The 18,910-nt window shown below is 43.0% G+C and overlaps 1 protein-coding gene across 1 annotated transcript in view; it reads right to left on the bottom strand.

Annotated features, from left to right (window-relative positions):
- Window positions 1-343: 343 nt before the first annotated feature.
- Window positions 344-18,910, bottom strand: part of CPE (carboxypeptidase E) — a 92,822-nt gene continuing 74,255 nt past the window's right edge. The window contains exons 4-9 of the mRNA XM_084757982.1: window positions 16,848-16,965; window positions 14,740-14,922; window positions 11,025-11,164; window positions 5,113-5,212; window positions 2,348-2,466; window positions 344-1,024 (exon numbers count right to left, since the gene is read on the bottom strand). Coding sequence (XP_084614108.1) covers window positions 926-1,024; window positions 2,348-2,466; window positions 5,113-5,212; window positions 11,025-11,164; window positions 14,740-14,922; window positions 16,848-16,965 — 759 coding nt within the window. The 3' untranslated portion in view covers window positions 344-925. The remainder of the gene's footprint in view (window positions 1,025-2,347; window positions 2,467-5,112; window positions 5,213-11,024; window positions 11,165-14,739; window positions 14,923-16,847; window positions 16,966-18,910) is intronic.

Below are 18,910 nucleotides of genomic sequence, written 5' to 3' on the forward strand. Positions count from 1 at the left end.
CACACACACATACACACACACAAACACACACACACACAAACACAAACACACACACACACACATACATACACACACACACACACACACACACACACACACACACACGTGACCATGAAAAGAAAATCTCTGTTTAAAACTCCATAGAACCAGAACATGTTATATTCAACATGATAATGTACTCAAAGCCTGGACACTGCTTGGCATGCAGCTATCAATCCATTTTTTTCAATGTAGAAGTTAAATAAACAGGAAGCCACTGTGAAAGAAATACTTTTTTTTCATGCCATGAAACCACAGTATTAGACGAAAAAAAAAATTCACAGAGGAAATGCACACCATGGAATTTGTTTTTTAACCTTTATTCATTCAGAATGCAATTCTGGGCCAATCTGCAATCAAGGCAAAACCCCAAACTCTGAAGCAGCAGTAACAGACTGACTGATACAATACCATTCTTCCAAGTACAAGCAAAAAGGAGGCTTCCATTCTGTGCAAAGCCACTTTGAAACACTCACATTGTCTCCCCATCAGAAGTTCGTTAACAGGATCATGCTTATACAGCGAGTCAGGCACAGAGACAAATGACAACGGATAGGGTACTATGTAATTCTTGCAGTACAGTGCTCACAAGTCCAATCTACATTGGCTGACTTTCATGGCATCCATGATGTGACCTTGTCACCAGTTACACTAAAAGAGCGTCACTAGATTTTTAAAGCTATGTGGGGAAGCAAATGCTAATGAGAGAATGAAGTAGATCAAGACCTTACATTTCTGAGTGTGCTTAAGTAATACCAACTACTACCTAAGTGATTAAAAATAAACAATTGTTAAATATTAACTGCACACAGTCTATAACAAAAGAGCCACATTGCATCTTACTACATTATATAGATAGTGTAAAGCAATTAGTTAGAAGCCTTTCCTAAAAATTTAAAGTCTCTGACATCATTTTCCACCACTCCATCAGCTCTTCCTTCTCTTCCTCTTTCCTTTCAGAGAAAGACTCCAGCTCAAAGTCAACCTGAAGAGGAAACCAGAAAAGATTGCTCTCAAATCGCTTATATATTAAAAAGGCAGTTTGTAGCTTATACAGTAGAAAAATTTCAATCTAGCCCTACCTGAATTAAAGGAGATTTCATTGCTGTTGTTTTGTTTTGTTTTGTTTTGTTTTGCTTGAGGGAGGGTTTCTCTGTGTAATAGCCCTAGCTGTCCTGGACTCGCTTTGTAGACCAGGATGGCCTCAAGTTCACAGAGATCCACCTGCCTCTGCCTCCCCAAGTGCCTTGATTACAGGCATGTGCCTTAGAGCCTGGGTGAGTTGTTTCGTTTTTTTAATCTGTGATAAACAAACTATGCTTTCATAGGAACAAAACCCCGAAGCCAGGACTGCTTGGAATATGCATATTTTAAACTCAAGATCTTTTGTTTGCAGAAAACACAGTGTTCGAAGATGAGAGAACTACTGCTCAGTGGTGAGAGCTGCTCAGCAAATCTGGGGTGCATGTGCACACCACACTGTGCACACACACACACACACACACACACACACACACACACACACACACACACACTAGTTGTTGTTTATACTCTGAATTCCTGGCACATAAGCAAAACTACAGTGAAGTTTCCTTAAGCAAGTCTTTTTTATTGGAAATTCTGCAGGCTGCCTTATGGTCTGAGGTTGAGGGCTGGAGTCTTCTATTGAGCTCCACTTTATTCTCTGGGGTATGGTCCAGAGTACTGATATGCTAGTCTAGAGGGGAGTTTCCTGAGGATGCCCCATTGCTGCCTTCCAAACACGGGATTCCAGGTGGGCCACCATGTCTACTGGGCATGGATCCCAGGTGGCTGCCATGTCTAAAAGGTATCCTTTTGGATTTGGGCATCCAACACTGATTGTCCCTCCCACTTTGGGAAGGAAGTGTTCTCTTACCCAGTTGTCTTCCCATCCCTCATGATGTATTCCTAACAAATGTTTAGTTAGTGCCTAAGATTATCTTATTGACATTTTTTTCTAGATATATTGGGTGCTACAGATGGAAAGACAATTGAAACAAAACCTCATTTATATTGAAATTAAAGTTAGAAAATAAAAATTAACATTTCAAGCATAATTCTGTGTTCTGGTGAATCTCTTCAAAAGGCAGAGGCCATGATTAACTCCCCTAACCTTACTAGACCTCAGTTTTCCCATCTGTCAAGTGGGGATAAGAATGGTGTATACTTTGTACGGCTATAGTAAAGATTAAATATAAGTTTCTTAAATATGTCTGACAACGGCAAGTGCTGAGCTATTACTAGCTTAACTAATACTATAGTCTCGGCTATTTTTATGACTACTTACCCCAACAGCAGGGCTGAAGGGAACTGCTACTTTCTTTGTTATTGCCAGGTAGCCGGGAGCTGAGGCTGTAAGCTTGTAGTTTCCAGGTGCAAGCAATCGCCAGTAGTCCCCATCTTTAGCTGCAGGAAACAGAACATCAGAGCCGGGCACAGGTGTGAAAGGGTAGTCACACCATCTAAGGAGTCCTCACTTTCAGTGAGTCTCATCTCTGAGAGTTTTTTCTCGAGGAGGAGGAGGAGCGGGGGAATGCAAATTTCTCTCCACAGTCCCATGTCTTAGAGCTAACTCACAGACCGCCATGCTAATATTTAGTAAGCCTTATCATATGTGACTCTCCTAGTCACATGAGGAGAGTAGCACCGGTAAGAGGTAGCATAAAATTCCCAAATATGAAAGATCACTTGGGCACTGTATTTTTCACTCTTGCCGGAGAAAGAACTCAGATCACAAGACTCTTCTAGATAAATGTTTCACAAAGCATAGCCCCAAAACAGCCTAGTTAGAATCCCCAGAGTCCTTGTTTGTGATTTCGACTTCCGAAGATTTGCAAGACATTGCTTGGTCTGCAGTGCCAGTCAGGAAGTGCAACTGGAATTCTTCAGCAGAGCTATGGTTCCATCTCTTTGACTCCATACCCCCCACCCCACCCCACCCCACCCCACCCCACCCTACCCCACCCCTACCCCACCCCACCCCACCCCACCCCACCCCACCCCACCCCACCACCCACCACCACCAGCATTGACTCATGCATGGGCCTTTCTCCCTTAATCTAAGACTCATTGCAAACTACCAGCCTTGGATTTTCCCAACTCTACAGTCTGTTTGTCCCCAAATAGCTGTAAGAAGCTTGGGCAAACATCCATATTGACCAGTTTCCAGTCTCTAAAACCACCCTTGCTCACTCCTCCCTGGCCCCATTAAGCTCCCATTTTTCTGCATTGCTTTTTCCCATACTTAGGTGCTTGTCAATCAAACACGAACGCTGATAAAATACAAGATCGGACTGACTAGCTCGGAGGTGAGGCAGCCTTGGATGCTGGATCCCTAACTCTCCAGGATGATGCTGAAACCTCTAAGGAGCATACACTTTGAGCAACAAAGGTCTTACTGGACAGTTTACGTTCTCCATTTTCCCTGTGCCTCTAACACATTGCCTTCCTTCTTGCTCTCAGTTGATGCTCTACAATTTATTTTACTGTGACAAAGCAGCCAAGGGGGCCGGGGATGGGGAATCTCCTAACTCCCTATCTTCTTCCATGTCCGACACCTCTTTTCAGTTAGTAATGCATTTATCATTTATGCTTCAAAGTGACGTTTTCATTAACATGTCACTATTTCCCACCACTAAAGGCTTGCTCCCTACTCTGCTCGCTCCCCTCACTTCGTTGATAGAGATCTGGTCAAGAATTCCCACGCTGCCGAAGGCGATGATTCACTCACAAGGATAATCTGCCTGGACACCTTTGACCACTCTCTGGCCCTCTTGAAGCATCTCTGGGCTTCCAGAACAATACACTTCCGTTTCTTTCTATGTCAGGGTTCGTCTCTAGTTCCTTCTCTTGCCCTTAACCTCAAAAGGGCAATATTCCTCCAGTCCAAATTGTAGAATAAAAGATCCAAGCTTGAAATCCCGCCAATCCCGAGCATGAAATCCTACCAATCCCTGACCTCGAAATCTCACCAATCCAAGGGCTTGCCCCAAACTCACTGGAAAACTTTGGCCGTCCCCCCTCCCCAAAAAATACCCTATATAACCCATCTCCTGTTCAATTCCATGTTCCTTCTTGCCTAAGCAGAGGCATCCACTCTCCTGTGTCTCTTCCAATAAATCTCCTGTGTGAGATTTGTTGTGTGGTGTGACTTTCTGGTGTTCCTTGGCTCCCAACTGCCAGGATACTGTTCCCTTCCGCTCTGTAACGCTTCGGCCTCAGAGCTGTAACGCATGCGCTGGGGGAAACTTTCCTGTCAGAGCTATAACACTTACACAACCTCCATTTCATTCCTTTCTAGGAATTATTCCCTAGATTAGATTTCCCCCATGTTTTTGCTTTGTGGAATGCAGAGAAAACAGTATTTCCGGAGTTAACACAAGAGTTATCCTGTGGCCAGAGGGCATCAGCCTTGGGCCCTACCCTTGCTAGGGGTGATGAGGGCGCGGGGTGGGGGTGGGGGTAAGATCCTGGCATGCTTTCTAGAATGCTGGCTGGAAAAGCATGCCAAGACTTGGTGGGATGGTGATGAATATTGTGAATATGTCTGTAATGAGTTTTAAAGGACAACGGGGCTTTGGAAAATAAATTAAAAGTTAAATAATTCTGAGGACCAAGAAGAATGTTCTTGTTCCTGTTTTTCTCTGGATGAAGGATTTCAGTAGATGGCAGTTAAAGTAAAATGAGTTTAATAGAAATGCATAAGGGTACCCAGACACACCAAATGCTGGGAGCATAACCTCAGCAGCCCTCAACAACGCAGCAGGGCAGCAGACACTAGATCGCCCTTTCTGGGGAAAGGGCGCCACCTGCTGGCTCGAGACATTCTGGGCGTCATAGAACAACTTGGAATGAGGTCAGAGTTAGGGTAAAGACAGAGGAGGCAAAGAACGGCTATACCTAGAATTAATAGACTAATTATAATTATGATAAATAGTAATTGTGTTCGTTTTCATACTGCTTGTCTCCCAATCGATACCCAAAAGGAGAAAGAAAGAAAGAAAGAAAGAAAGAAAGAAAGAAAGAAAGAAAGAAAGAAAGAAAGATACACACCCGAAGTGACATCGTGGTCTATACCATCCACGGAGATGGTTGCATTGGCAATCGGGTTACCTTGAAGGTCACGGACAAAGCCTTTAACTCCTCGGTGTATCTGTAAAGGTCAAAATCAGCCAAGAAAAAAATCATAACAGAAATTATTTTAAAATGAGTTTCATGTCAAGCATCTCCTTGTTTTCTAGCAATACATTGTATTTAAGAAACAGAACAGGCACAAACCTTCAGTTGAATGTGTGTGTGTGTGTGTGTGTGTGTGTGTGTGTGTGTGTGTGTTCGCATGCGTATTCTTTTTCTGAGCTTTTTCTCAAAGAAATGAGAAGTCACCTCCTGAGAGTGAAATGTCATGTTCTGTGTCAAACAAAGATTTTGAAGGGCGTTCCGAATAGACAAAAGAAAAAAAAAAGACCTGTTGTATTTGTGAAGTTTTAGTCTCCGCTTGCTTATTTCAGCAGTGTGTCTCTCTTACAAACAGGGTCATCTATGCAATCCTTTTAGAGCGCCGTTAGCTGACAAGTGTATCTCGACCTATTAATACTAGCTGAGCTGGAAGAAGAGACATGCGCTGTGCCTACTGTCGCATCAAGCTCATAAACAATACAGTTTTGACTGGAAATAGGGCATGATAGATCAGTGAACTCCAAGACTGAAACCAATTAAGGATGGAAAAAGGACTGATAGTGGGGGAAAAAAATCCCTCTAAATTAAGTCAGCAATTAATTACTGCAACCCAAGCTACAAAACATCCCTTTTGTAACCTTTATAAGATGACTTATCTACGCCTGTATGCGCATGCATGTGGACAGGTGCATGTGTGCACATATGCATGCCTGTGGAGGCCAGAGGTCTAAATCAAGTGTTTTCCTCCTCTACTGCGATCCACCTTATATTTAAGACTGAATTTCTCACTGAACCCAGAGCTCACCAGCTGGCCACAGTGAGTAGTAATCAGTAAGCTCTGGGACCGAATCTGCACCAGCAACCTTACCTTTTGCACGAGTGTCGAAGCTCCAAGCTGAGGGCATCACCCCCACCCAAGAGCGTGTTACTAACCACCATCTCCCCTAGATGAGCACAAACCTGCGGGTATTATACCTTCTAGGGTATCCAAGGTAACCCCTTAATTACATCTGATATCTTACTATCTGAAACCCTAGGTTCAGTCTCCAGCAGTGCATAAACTGGGCATAGTGGTACACACCTGTAGACCCAGGTCGAGAAAGGCGGAGGCAGGAGGACCAATTTAGGTCATCTTCAGATACAAAGGGAGTTCAAAGGCCAGCCTGGGATGTGTGAGACCTTGGCATAAATAAATAAAGTGAAATTCCATTTGGTCCTAAGATATTTAAATATTTTCCTTCAGAGAATAAAATAAATCCCAGGCATCCCCCCCCCCTTTTTTTTTAATTGATGAGTAAACTTAGCAGTCATGCATGCTTTTTTCAGTAAGATGCTCTGGCTCTCTCTAATAGTTTTTGCATATTTTTAATCTCCGAAGTTCTAAATAACAGCATTTAATTTTTCTTCTAAGGGCAATTTCTATGCTATATATATCAGGGAAAAAAATGAATGACCATTTTGATGGCAACTAGTGAAAGGACAATAAATACATCTTAAATTTTGGTTGGCTGTTTCTATACCAGCCAACCAAAACTGAAATACTGAAAGCCATCCTCTGGGAGCTGGGAGTGTGAAGGGCTGGGTTCCTGAAGGCAAAAGTGAAGAAGTCACCCAGACAGGCTGACCACAGGGGAAAGAATACACACGGGGGCCACAGAAAGCTGGACATGCCATAAAGCTGGAACTTTCTATCTAGGCTGTGCGATTTTTGCTAAGGACTGATAAATATAATTTCAAATGACCCTAGCCTGTAAAAGATGGATTGTTTGCCAAGGAGCACTTGGTTCATCTTAAGATACTGTAGTCTTGACATCACTCATTTTTTGTGAAACTAAAAAAAGGTCACTCCATCACCAAAAACACATGTGGTTAGTCTGTAGTAGGTGAAACTATGTTCCTTCTCTCTCTCCCTCCCTCTCGCTCTCTCTCCCCCGCCCCACCTCCGTGTGTGTGTGTGTGTGTGTGTGTGTGTGTGTGTGTGTGTGTGTGTGTGAAGTTTTGCAGTTGTAGGCTGCCATCTGGGTACTGGAAACTGAACCGATGTCCTCTGTAAGAGCAGCAAGAGCTCTTAACCGCTGAGCCATCTCTCCAGACCCAAATCTGAAGATGACGTTGAACTCTTTTGTTTTTCTCTAGATAGAGTCTCACTGTCTGGCCTGGAGCGCTCTCTATGTAGACCAGGTCACACTGAACTCCCAGATATTCTCCTGCCTCTAAGCATCTTCTTATATGTCAATCATGAGTCATTGTTCTGGTGTGCCGGTGTTTTCGCTATTCTTTAAACTGTTTCTTTTCCTGCTGTAGCAACATGCACCAGAAGAAATGTCACAAGCCGTCATAACTGTCTAGACAGGAGTTCAAACTAGAATTCATGATTTTTGCAACAACAACAACAAAAAAAGTCACAGAAGCTCAGATGTCACTGAGCATGGAAAGCTGTTTTGCTACCCTTGTTCCCTCCTGTGTAATCTCTCCCCGGACTTCAGGGCGTTTTCATTCCCCATGATCCAATGGTAAATACTCTTGGCTTGCTAAGGTCTCTTTGCATCTGCAGCCCTGTCGCACCTCTGTGGTGTCAGTCACACAAGGAGCTTGTGCACTGGGTGTTCTAGGGCCATTCCCCGCAGAAAGTGTAAAGCTCGGGAACACAACAGGAAACTCGTTGTTTGACAGCATCATTAGACGGTTTTGGTTCGAGTGCGCCATGAAGCAGTCTCAGGAATTCCTTGAGAATTTTTGCGAACTAGATGATTACAGCGCTGTTGAACGGGAGCTTTTCTTAACAAGCCATTGACTCTAGGTAGCTTTACAACTCTGGTTCCTGCAAACATCTGTTAAAACGCCACAAGAAATGTCCTCTCTACCAAGAACAGAATTAGACCTAATGACCTAGTTGGCAGGAGGTGGAAAGTAGGTCTTATTTTGATTTCAGGCCCAGAGTTCAAGGCCTAATCAGCACCATTGTCAAGAGGATGATTCCAACAGAGAAACTGCCAGCAGTCTTCCTGAGCTTGCATCCAGCCCCGGATTCCTAAGCTGGGGTATCCCATGGTGCAGCCTGGGTGCTTGTTTCATGAAAGCCTCTTCCCGGTTCTCCACAGCGTGCACCACGGCAGTGATGCCGGATCGTGACAACTTCTCCTTCCAAGTGCCCTGACCCAGCACCATATGACTCCATCGCTTCTGTTTCCACCGTCAGATGAATCAGCATCATTAAAAGGGCAAAGAGGTACGGGGCAAGTATTCTCTTTCCCAATACAATGATTTATGTTTTATTTAGCTTGGTGTCATTTTTTTTTCTCAAGAGACCAGTTAAGCATCAGCTGAACCTGTTTTTTAACTGTTGGTCAAGGTGATGATCTTATTTGTATTAACTGTAGGCAATCTTACATACAGCTCCAAGAGGCTCTTTTTAGACTCCTATGACTGGGTTAAGGACCATTCTGTGTCGAACCATTGTGGTTATCCTTGTAATGAACTTTTATTTCAGCATTTGCAGCCTCTCGTGATTAGGTTCTCACATTTATGACCCCACTACTACAAACCATTCTGGAAGAAGCTCTGTACAAGAAACAACTCCTAGCGTACCTGGGATATAAAAATAGCCTTTATATATTTCTGTTGGGAAAAAATGGACAAATAAAATCTAAATGTTTTATCAAGAAAGCAAGAACCCAAAGTGAAGAACCTAAAGACTTCATCTACAAAAAAAAAAAAAAAAGGAAGGGGTTAATTTTTGACCTCAGAAGATCCACCTAGACACAGCTCTTCTCAAGATATTCTTCAGATATTCCTACTAGAGTTATCCATAAGTCAATATGGCTGAATATTCTCAACTTTTCTTTATCCAAAAATATTAATGTTTGCATGCAGCTGAAAACTTCTATTTTGATCTCTTAAAAAATCTTATAAAACAGGTGTTCTTTACTCAAATCCATCACCAATAAATCTATTTTATTAAACACCTAATATGTGTCAATTAACCACTAAGGATTTTCTTTTTTTTAATGACTGGTTTTAGAGCAGTGGTTCTCAACCTTCCTAATGCTGCAACACTTTAATACAGTTTCTCATGTTGTGGTGACCTACAACCATAAAATTTTTGTCATTGCCACTTCATAACTGTAACTTTGCTATTGTTGTGAATCTCAATATAAATATATAATATGCAGAATATATTACTTCTGACCTTTGTGAAAGGGTCATTCAACCCTTACAATGAGTCGCTGTTTTAGCACTTGGGGAAAAAAGACAGACAGACCTCTGAGTTTGAAACCAACCTGGTCTACATAGTGAGTGTCTGGACTACAGAGTAATAGCCTGTTTCAAACATAAGCGTTGCCTTTGTGTGTACATTTTCATATGTATTTGTATTCATCAATCGCTGCGATTATTAGCTTCAGTTGTCACCTTGATACAATGTAGTATCACCTGGGAAGTCTTAATTAGGGATGGCCTAGATAGATTGGCTTATGGTGTGACTCTGCTTGGTTTTCTGGATTATATTAATTAATAATTTATTTATTTATTTTATTATTATATAATATATTATATTAATTAATTATATTGATGTAAGAAGTGCCAGTCTAAAAGTGGGAAACACCTACCCAGTAGGTTTAGGTCCCAGACTCTGTAAGAGTGGAGAAACCAAGCTACAAAGGGATGTGTGCGTTTATTCTCTCTGCTCTTGACCGTGGGTGTGAGGAGATGCTTCAAGCTCCTGCCACCCCTACTTCCTCATAGCAATGTGCCATGACTTGGAATTCTGAGCCAAAATCGGTCCTTTCTCCCCTAAGTTGCTTGTATCAAGATGTGTAGTCACAGCAACCACAATGAAACTAAGATGGTAGATAAATGCTTTGTAAGACCGTTTGTTTCTATTGAAGCAGTTTGCTTAGTCCAGACTGTCTTGTGAAATAAGCATCACTTGAGTGGGCTGTAGGTGGAAACGGCCCCATACAGAGCAGAATTTGAAGACTGCTGAGCCACTGCAGGCAAGGAGTGATGTCCTTTGGTCTGTCCACTATTACTCCCTGGCCCCAACATTGGTATATACAACAGAGGGGGATAGAACGCTAAGACCAGTCCGAGGAGGAAAGTCAATTTTTCTTTTTGACAGATTGTGAGATACCCTGATATCGCAAGTTGAGAGACAGATACGGCAGGGCAAGCCGAGAGCAAGACTTCCTGGATCCCAGTCTTTAGTGCGTAACCTAGCAAAACCACTCAACTTCTTTGGCCTCAGATTCTCTGTGTAATTCATAGAGGGAGGGTGATGGTAGCGGTCTCGTGCGATTCGCAGAACTATTATAAGGATCCAATGCATTCAGAACGAGGCCTGCGTAATACTAAGGGCTCCGTAAATTGTCACCTAAGATCCAATTGAGTCCAGTGAAGGGTGAGAGAAGCACTTGGACCAAAAAAAAAAAAATCCCGGAGACTTACTCAGGCAATTGTCTCACTCCGGCATGGCTCATTCACCTTACTCAAGTCCTGGCCCTGTCTGCTGATCGGCTAAGAGGGCATCTTAAGATGGTCCTTGCTTAGCATAGCTTGAATAAAGGAAAGAAAGTGTCTCGTTTGAGAGCACTCCAACGGAGACACTTAGCAGTGAGCAGCCATGAACCACAGCAAATAAAAGTCTAATTCAGACACTACTCACACCTGCTTCCCATGCTGCCATTTTCATTCAGATGGATGCCGCCCCCCCCCCAACCCCCTCATGAATCTATTATACCATAGGGTTAAAGACAGCTACAGCAGCTGATGCTGGGTACTGCTGTGCTTACCTGCTCCAGGTAGCTGATGAGAGAGTTTTTGTTATCTTCCCAGTAGCTCTTGAGAGTCTCTTCAGGTGGGAACTTCTCACAGCTAAGCTCCACAGTGATCTCGAAGCAGTTGCTGCTCAGGTAATTGAAGTCTTGCATCCCTGCCCAAAGCACCAAATGAGAGAGCCAATATATACACCCTGTGGCTACAGCGTGACACCTGCCCTTCTGGTAATCTAAGAGCTTAAGTAAAAGGCTGGACAGCCAGTGCCCTGCAGGACCCTGTAGAAATCTACACAACAATAACCCTCCCTTGGGCAACAAAACATGCTTGGAAGACTCTTATTTTAGATTTTTTAAAAATTACATATACAATGTTCTGCCTGCACACCAGACAAGGGCAGCAGATCTCATTATAGATGGTTGGTGAGCCACCATGTGGTTGCTAGGAATTGAACTCAGGACCTCTGGAAGAGCAGACAGGGATCTTAACCACTGAGCCATCTCTCCAGCCCAAGAGACTCTTATTTTAAAAGCACAAACCCTTGTGTCTTCAGTGGTCATTTAATTTAATGCTTCAATGCTGTAGGGCAGGAGCAAAGGCAGATGCGACTTACATTTCACTGTGCTCAACAGACTTCATGAAGGACTGTATTCCTTGACCTACTCAGGAGATGTGCATACCTCTAAGCTGCCTTCCTAGAAGGCCCGAACTAAGAGAATCTGCTGAGATGACAGGGCATGCTCTTCTTTCCTAAACCCAACCAACATTGAAGAGTGTTCCTCGCCCTCCACACAACTGTGGAGAACGTGCTATCCATTGGCTAGCTCTGAGTAGGGCTTCTAGGTTTACTGCATGCATTGTCCTTGGTTGGTGCCCCCTATTTGACCACTTCCCCTTGGTGGGGAGAACCGGTGGCACTCAGAGGAAAGGTAAGCAGGCTATCAGGATGATACCTGATAGGCTGTGATCATATGGTGGGGGAGGAGGTCCCCTTCTGTCACAGACCTAAGAGAGTGGAATAGGGTGAAAGAGGGAGGGAGAGGGGAACGGGAAGATACAAGTGAGGGGATAATAATTGAGATATAATGTGAACAAACTATTTATATAAAAAATTTAAAAAAGAGTGTTCCTGAGGAATTTGGACTCTTAGTATATGATACATAAGACTCTTGGTCAATATCACATACTGATTTGGTAAACGTAGCCTATCTACTTCGCGTTAGACAAAATGTTAATTATACTGAAATCAAGACCACAGAGAGGATTTGATACTGAGAATAATTTTAATTAGAGTATCATTTGGATTCACTGTGGACATTGTTACCCAGGAGACTGCTTTCCTGGAACCAGACTACCTTCCTTCAGATTGCTGCATTGGCTGCTGAGAATTCACCGTTGCCCATTCCTACCTCCACTTCCTGGAGAATGGCTGATAAGCGCTACCTAGCTTGAAAGGCTATACCTCCAGTTTTTCCTGGCAGCCCAGAGCCACAGGATGGCCCTCTTCTTGGACACAGAGAGATGTCATTTACAATCTGGGCCCTTTACCTGATGGATCTGGCCAAGCCTGATGCTTCTCTCTGCCCGTGACTATGGATGCAAGCTCTAAGCTCCTGCTTTGATTTCCCACAATTGTTGGCATAATGTTCGTGTGGACTGTGTACAGTTTACCCTTGTTTGTTCAAATGCTGATTTCTTTACCCCATTATCTGGTTTCAGTCTGGACATTGCATTGTGATGCTTATTCTAAGTATCTCCGGTCTCAAGTTTTTATAAACATGGCACTATTTGTTCTCTGTATTGCCAATAAAAGCCAACTAGCCAGTGCTGAACAAGACAGAGAGTAGTGTGGGATATCCTGGTCCAGTGAGGGGAGGAGAAAGGATAGGAAGGAAAGGAGGGACACATGTAGAGAGAACCAGGAAACACCAGGAGAAATGAGCCAGACCTAGGACATGAGTAAAAAGCAAGTAGAACGTGGGAAATTTGAATGGAAGGAAACTATACTAGCTTGGAGGTTTAGGATGGAGTAATTATTGCTCAGTGTTGTGCTTTAGGCTAGTTAAATATATCCCTAGTCTCTCTGTATGGTTATTTGAGGTATGTACCTGGTTAAGAAGTAACTCCTGATTATACTAAAATTATAAATCAATATTAAATAATAATAATCTTTCAACACACAAATGGACCTGGAATTGTAAACCCCCTACACTGCTTTTGCCCAGGGTATCTGTCACTGCAATAGAAAGAAAGTTACGGCAGAGAGCTAAAGACAGTCTGAGATTTCTTCAGCTGTTTACTGTGGGACATGGATAACTACAGTGTTGCTATGGTTACTGTGAGTATTATCAGTGCTTTACTAATACATAGTACTTCATATCAGACAGACAATAGCTCGGAAAGGTTGTCCCAAAGAAATCCCTGAAGTTTTGTGGAGGAGAGGGGTTGTTTGTTTGTTTGTTTGTTTGTTTTGTTAATCCTAAATAGATCCACCCTTGCTGCCTGATGGCTCAGTTTTCTCCTGCCTTGGAAACAGTGCCACCCACACCAGGCAGGATCTTCCCACATCAAGTAACATTCAGGATACTCCCCCCACAGACATGCCCACAGGCCAACATGATCCAGGCAGCCCCTCAGCTGAGGATATATTCTTGGGTGATTCTAAGTTACAGCAACTCGCTACATAGTTAATAAAACCAGTGTCCTGGGGCAAAGTACAAATTGCTTTCTAATGTAAATACGCCTGGTGTATTTGACATACTGTAAATCCTAAATCTCAGATAGACCATACTCCTCAACATACAGAGATCTTATCTGTCCAAATGCAAAATATGAGTAAAATAACAGAAGGAACTTGTGCCATAGAAAATGTGAAGAACATTTTCTTAGGGCATAACGCATCAAAATGTAAAGTGTTCTCTCTCTCTCACTCACTCTTTGTTACCAGGTGAGGCATAGAAACATAAGGGGATAAAAAATAAGATGTAATCTGAATAAATTAATAAAAGATAAAAAAAGAAAACGATCCTTAAGTCATCGATAATTTTACATTTTGTTCTTCATCTCTGGTTGAGGTTACACATCTTTTAATAGCTGGAGCACTTTGGTAAATATGAGTTCTGGAAAGTGGTACAGGGGAGGCCACAGGAGCTGCCTCAGCTGCAGGGGGAGGTGTGTCCCGACAATTCCATTGACTAGGGATTCAAGATTCAAATATATCAGCTTAAGGGGGCCTGTTTTCACTCAAAGTACCATGAAGGTCTGCTAAGCACTGTCACACAGCCTCTAAAGGACGCATTGGCTTATAACAAAAGCATGGCTTGCCAAAAATAAGGATGCTCTCTCACTGCGGAAGGCTGAGCTTGAAAATCGGCCAGTTACCAATATTCAGCTTCTATTGTCCCTTCAGATATTAACACCTCAACTTTCTTTTGTTTTTTTAATTTTTATTTTATTTTATTTTTTTAATTAATTTACTCATACTCCATCTCAATTGTTATCCCATCCCTTGTATCCTCCCATTCCTCCCTACACTTCAATTTTCAAACCAACAAAAAACGAAGTAATATGTAACAATCACTTTGCTGAGATGGCTGTAAGTTCCATCTATTTTTTTTTTTAATTACCGAGGAAGAGTGAAAACTCTATTAATGGAAATCATTTCCCCCTGAGTCTACATGGTAATTAAAGGAAGCCGAGTTCACATAATCAGAGAGCAAAAGGGATACTTACCCCCGGGCACACTGTACCACGCGCCACCGTTGGTCGTTCCATCTACAAAGCTGCTGTCGTCGTCATTCTTCCGGCAGGGAGGTCGATTGGGGTCAGACATGACTGGGTTGAAAGAAGAGTAGGCACGAGCCAAGCTTTGGAAAGTGGCGTCGTCGGGGCAGGGGCTGTATTCGTGAGCAGTACCTAGGAAATGAATCCATTTAGATGGGAGAAAGAGACGGAGAGCCAAGGGCACCCACCGCCTGCTTCCTGAAGAGTTGTTCACTGTTGAGGCCCCGCTGACATAGCTTTTGGAAAGGTGAAAGTTTTCAAACAAACACAGTTCGCTTTTAGGTTGCATGACTAACACTAAATATCGAGATTAGGCAGAAAGGCCTGTAGGCATTCGACGCTGAATGCCCCTGCCTCAGCAGCTAAGCAGGATCAGATCTAGTTAGGACTTGGGTGGGAGAGAAGATCGAGTGCATGCCCTCCTTATGAACTGAAAGCCTCGTAGGAGTAGCTAATGAGGCCACGGTAGGCTAGACCTGGGAAGACAGTAATATTTCCATTATCGAAACTGTTTAGTTTAATAAGATGTTCATTGGTTGGTACCTGTGACACCAGGACTTGGGAGAGAGAGGCGAAAGGATCACCCTTGGCTATGTGAGTTCTAAGGCAGGTTCTAAGCCAACGTGAGCTATGTGGGACAGCCTCAAAAAAATTCTTTAAGGAATTTTAAAAATTCCACAGTAGCAATTTTATAAGCAGTGTGAAGTGTTTACACTCAGACTGCCCAGAATTTAATTTCAGATTATTCTAAGCTGTCCCTACGTATAGTATAGAAAAAAAACAAGAATGGAATTTTTTTCTTTTCTTTCTTTCTTACTTTTTTGTTGTTGTTGTTGTTTCTGTTTTTGTTTTTGTTTTTCAAGACATGGTTTCTCTATGTTATCTTGACTGTCCTGGACTCTCTTTGTAGACAAGGCTGGCTTTGAACTCACAGTAATCTGCCTGCCTCTGCCTCCTGAATGCTGTGATTAAAGGCGTGTGCCACCACAGTCCGCCAAGAATGGATTTTTTGATAGCCCACATTCTTACTTATGTACTATAAAGTATGCCTGGCTACAACAGTGAACCACAGGATCTCCGACTTTCTTCAAATCTGGATTTTCAATATCTTAAAAAAAAAAAAACCTGCCATCCTGTATTTACAAAGCTCTTACCCTTAGGAGTTCCCCGAGAAGGGATTCCAAGCAGGATGTCTCCTTCTAGCTTTCTCTAAAGCTTAACTGAAACCCATTAGAGTACAGCCAAAACACCACTTTCACTGTCCTGACATGAGCGGGAGGCGACCCAAAGGCAGAAAGGTGAGAGCATGCCAAGCGTCAGGATCCCCGCAGCCAGGGCGACGCGTCAGAGGCTGCCGCTGTTTATAAGCCATGCTGCACACGAATCTATCCAATGTCAGTATTCGATCCACTTCATCTGAGGTTAAGACTGGCCAGACTTTATAGTGGCTCTCAACCTTTCTAGCGCTGTGGTGCTTTCACACAGTGCCTCATGTTGTAGAACCATAAAATGATTCCATTGCTACTTTGTCTTCTATTCTAGGACTTGCATTTTTTTTCCTCCCTTTCCGTCCTTAACTAAGAGTTATTTAAGCTCCTGTTTTCCTTCACCTAAAAACAAACCACCAGAAGTCACTTCTGCCTTTTACCACATGAATACCTGAGTACGCTTGTAAATGCAAGCGTTTGTATGGGCCAGTTCCCTAATAGAATAGTACAAATGGGGCACAATGACGCACATCTGTTATAACCCCAGAACTTGGGAGACTGGACCAAGGGAATTGTAAGTTCAAGGCCATCTCAGGCTGCAGAGTAAGATTTAAAGAAAACAAAACAACATAAGCAACAGCAACAAAAAGGGTAAGATACAAACCATGCTCCGCAGCTCTTTCCTTGAACCTCCAGGCCGTAAGCCACTTATAGAAGACGGCGGAAGGTGGGGGGCGGATGGGGAGGGGCGGATGAGGGCGGGGGGGGGGGCGGATGGGGAGGGGCGGATGAGGGCGGGGGGGGGGGGCGGATGGGGAGGGGCGGATGAGGGCGGGGGCGACTACCTACCGCTCCTCGTCTCATCATATGGGTAATTGGCCACGAGGTCTCCTCCGTGGAGATTAGCAGACAGCACAAAGGGGATGTCGATAATCCAGTGGATGACAGCCTTGGTCTCAGGGGCAAGCTGTTTCAAAGAGTGAAGATCACAGCAATCAGAAGCTGGTGATCGCCGTCGGTGATATCACAGAAAAGGCAAACAAAGTAGCAGAAACTGCTCAGAGTTCAAACGTGTTTGGGTTGACTTTAGAGGGGGAAAATGTCATCCTAGGAACGACACTCAACATGCCAGGATTTGTTATGAAAAATATTTGAACCATGTTTATATTTCTGTAAAAGTTCCACTTTGGAGAAATGTACTTTTTTCTCTCTGTGGGTTTGATAATAATGTGCAAATCACGCTGGGACCCCCTCCTCTGTCTTCCATGACCCACACAGCCATACAAATAATCCTGAACAAATTAAGAAAAGCCCGCTGAACCACAAAACCACACTTTTCATCCAAGGCGGTTCAAACACATGGCAGAATTTATTTCCCATTATTATTGAGTTTTTTTTTTTTACACAATTTTTCCAATTCCCTTCAACTACTTCAGACATTGTCTTCATGGGAGGAAATAGATCAAGTCTCAGTTGGCGCTGACCACAGAAAATCAGTTTACTTTGGAACAGCCATCTTTGACTTTAAACAGAAGCACAAATTTTAGGAATGCATGTTGTCTTTCCAGTGATTCATGATCTTTCTTGGAAGTAAATAAAAAGAAGAAATTCATAAAAAAAGGATCATGAGAAAACTAATCAACTTGATTCTTTTATGTGGTGAACCTTTAATCTCAAGTTAGGAAGACTTCAAAGCTGCAGGCACCCCTGGTGAAAAAGAAAGGTCTTACTGAGACGTGATCTATCCTGCTTTTTTGAGACAGACTATCTAGTGGCAACGTGTGCTGTGCTTTTGTATTTCTATGCTGTTTACATGCAACATTGTTTTTCTGAGCACTGCAGCATCCGCACTGGCTATGGAGATCCTCGTCACTGTTTCATAGAGAGAGTCTAAGGCCAAGTGCAGTCAAGTCACATCCAGGTTCATATAGGCAAGGACTCAAACCCAGGCTACGAAGCTTAGGGACCACACTGACTTTGGATTATCAGTTTTTCGGTATGAAGCGCGTTCTGAATAGGGAATTCAGAACTGTGAGAAAGTGTGAGTTAGCAGAGGGCACACTTAGTGCACAAGAGGGTGCCGAAGGACATTTACTCAGGACCAGTGTGTTCTGGTGTTCCACAACACAGCAGGGTAGCTCTGTGTTTATAAAGACCTAGAAAAGGGCTAGAGAGACCTCTCAGGAGTCAAGAGTGCTTACTGCTCTCCCCGAGGACCTAGGTTTGGTTCCCAGCGCCCACACTGGGAAGCTCACTACAGCCTACAACCCCAACTTCAAAGAATCTAACCTTCTCTTCTGGATTCTGCAGACACCACACGCATGTCACACACAAACACACACACACAATAAATAAATAAAAAGTAAACAACATTTTAAAACAATAAAGGAATTAGAAAAGAGAAGTTTAAGGATTCCCAATACAAAAGCAGTAAATAAAAGTCTAAGGAGCTACAAGTACTAATCACTCTGACTGATCACTACATCTTTGCATACAGAGGGGTGGGTCATTTAAACCACGCATGTGGAAACTTATGTGTCTATCAAAATCAAAACAAATTTTGCACTTTTTTTATTATTTGACTGGGTTTTTTTTTATTATTTGACTCTTTGCTAATAAATGCTAGATGTAGAGCATATAGTAAATACGCACATGCTCAAAGAAGAAAATGTAAACAGCTTCATAATTTTGCCTCCTAAACCTCCCTACTATTAATATCTTGTGCAAAATATGTCAACTTGGCTCAAGCTAAAGTCATCTGAGGGGTCCTCGACTGCAAAAATGCCTCCATAAGACTGGGCAGTAGGCAAGCCCGTACAGCGTTTTTTAAATTAGTGATTGGTGGGGATCCAATCCATTGTGGGTGGCTCCATCCCTGGCAAAGGTGGTCCTGGGTTCTATTTTTAAAAACA

Source organism: Acomys minous (assembly GCF_964271855.1).
Source record: "Acomys minous genome assembly, chromosome: 15".
Taxonomy (NCBI): domain Eukaryota; kingdom Metazoa; phylum Chordata; class Mammalia; order Rodentia; family Muridae; genus Acomys; species Acomys minous.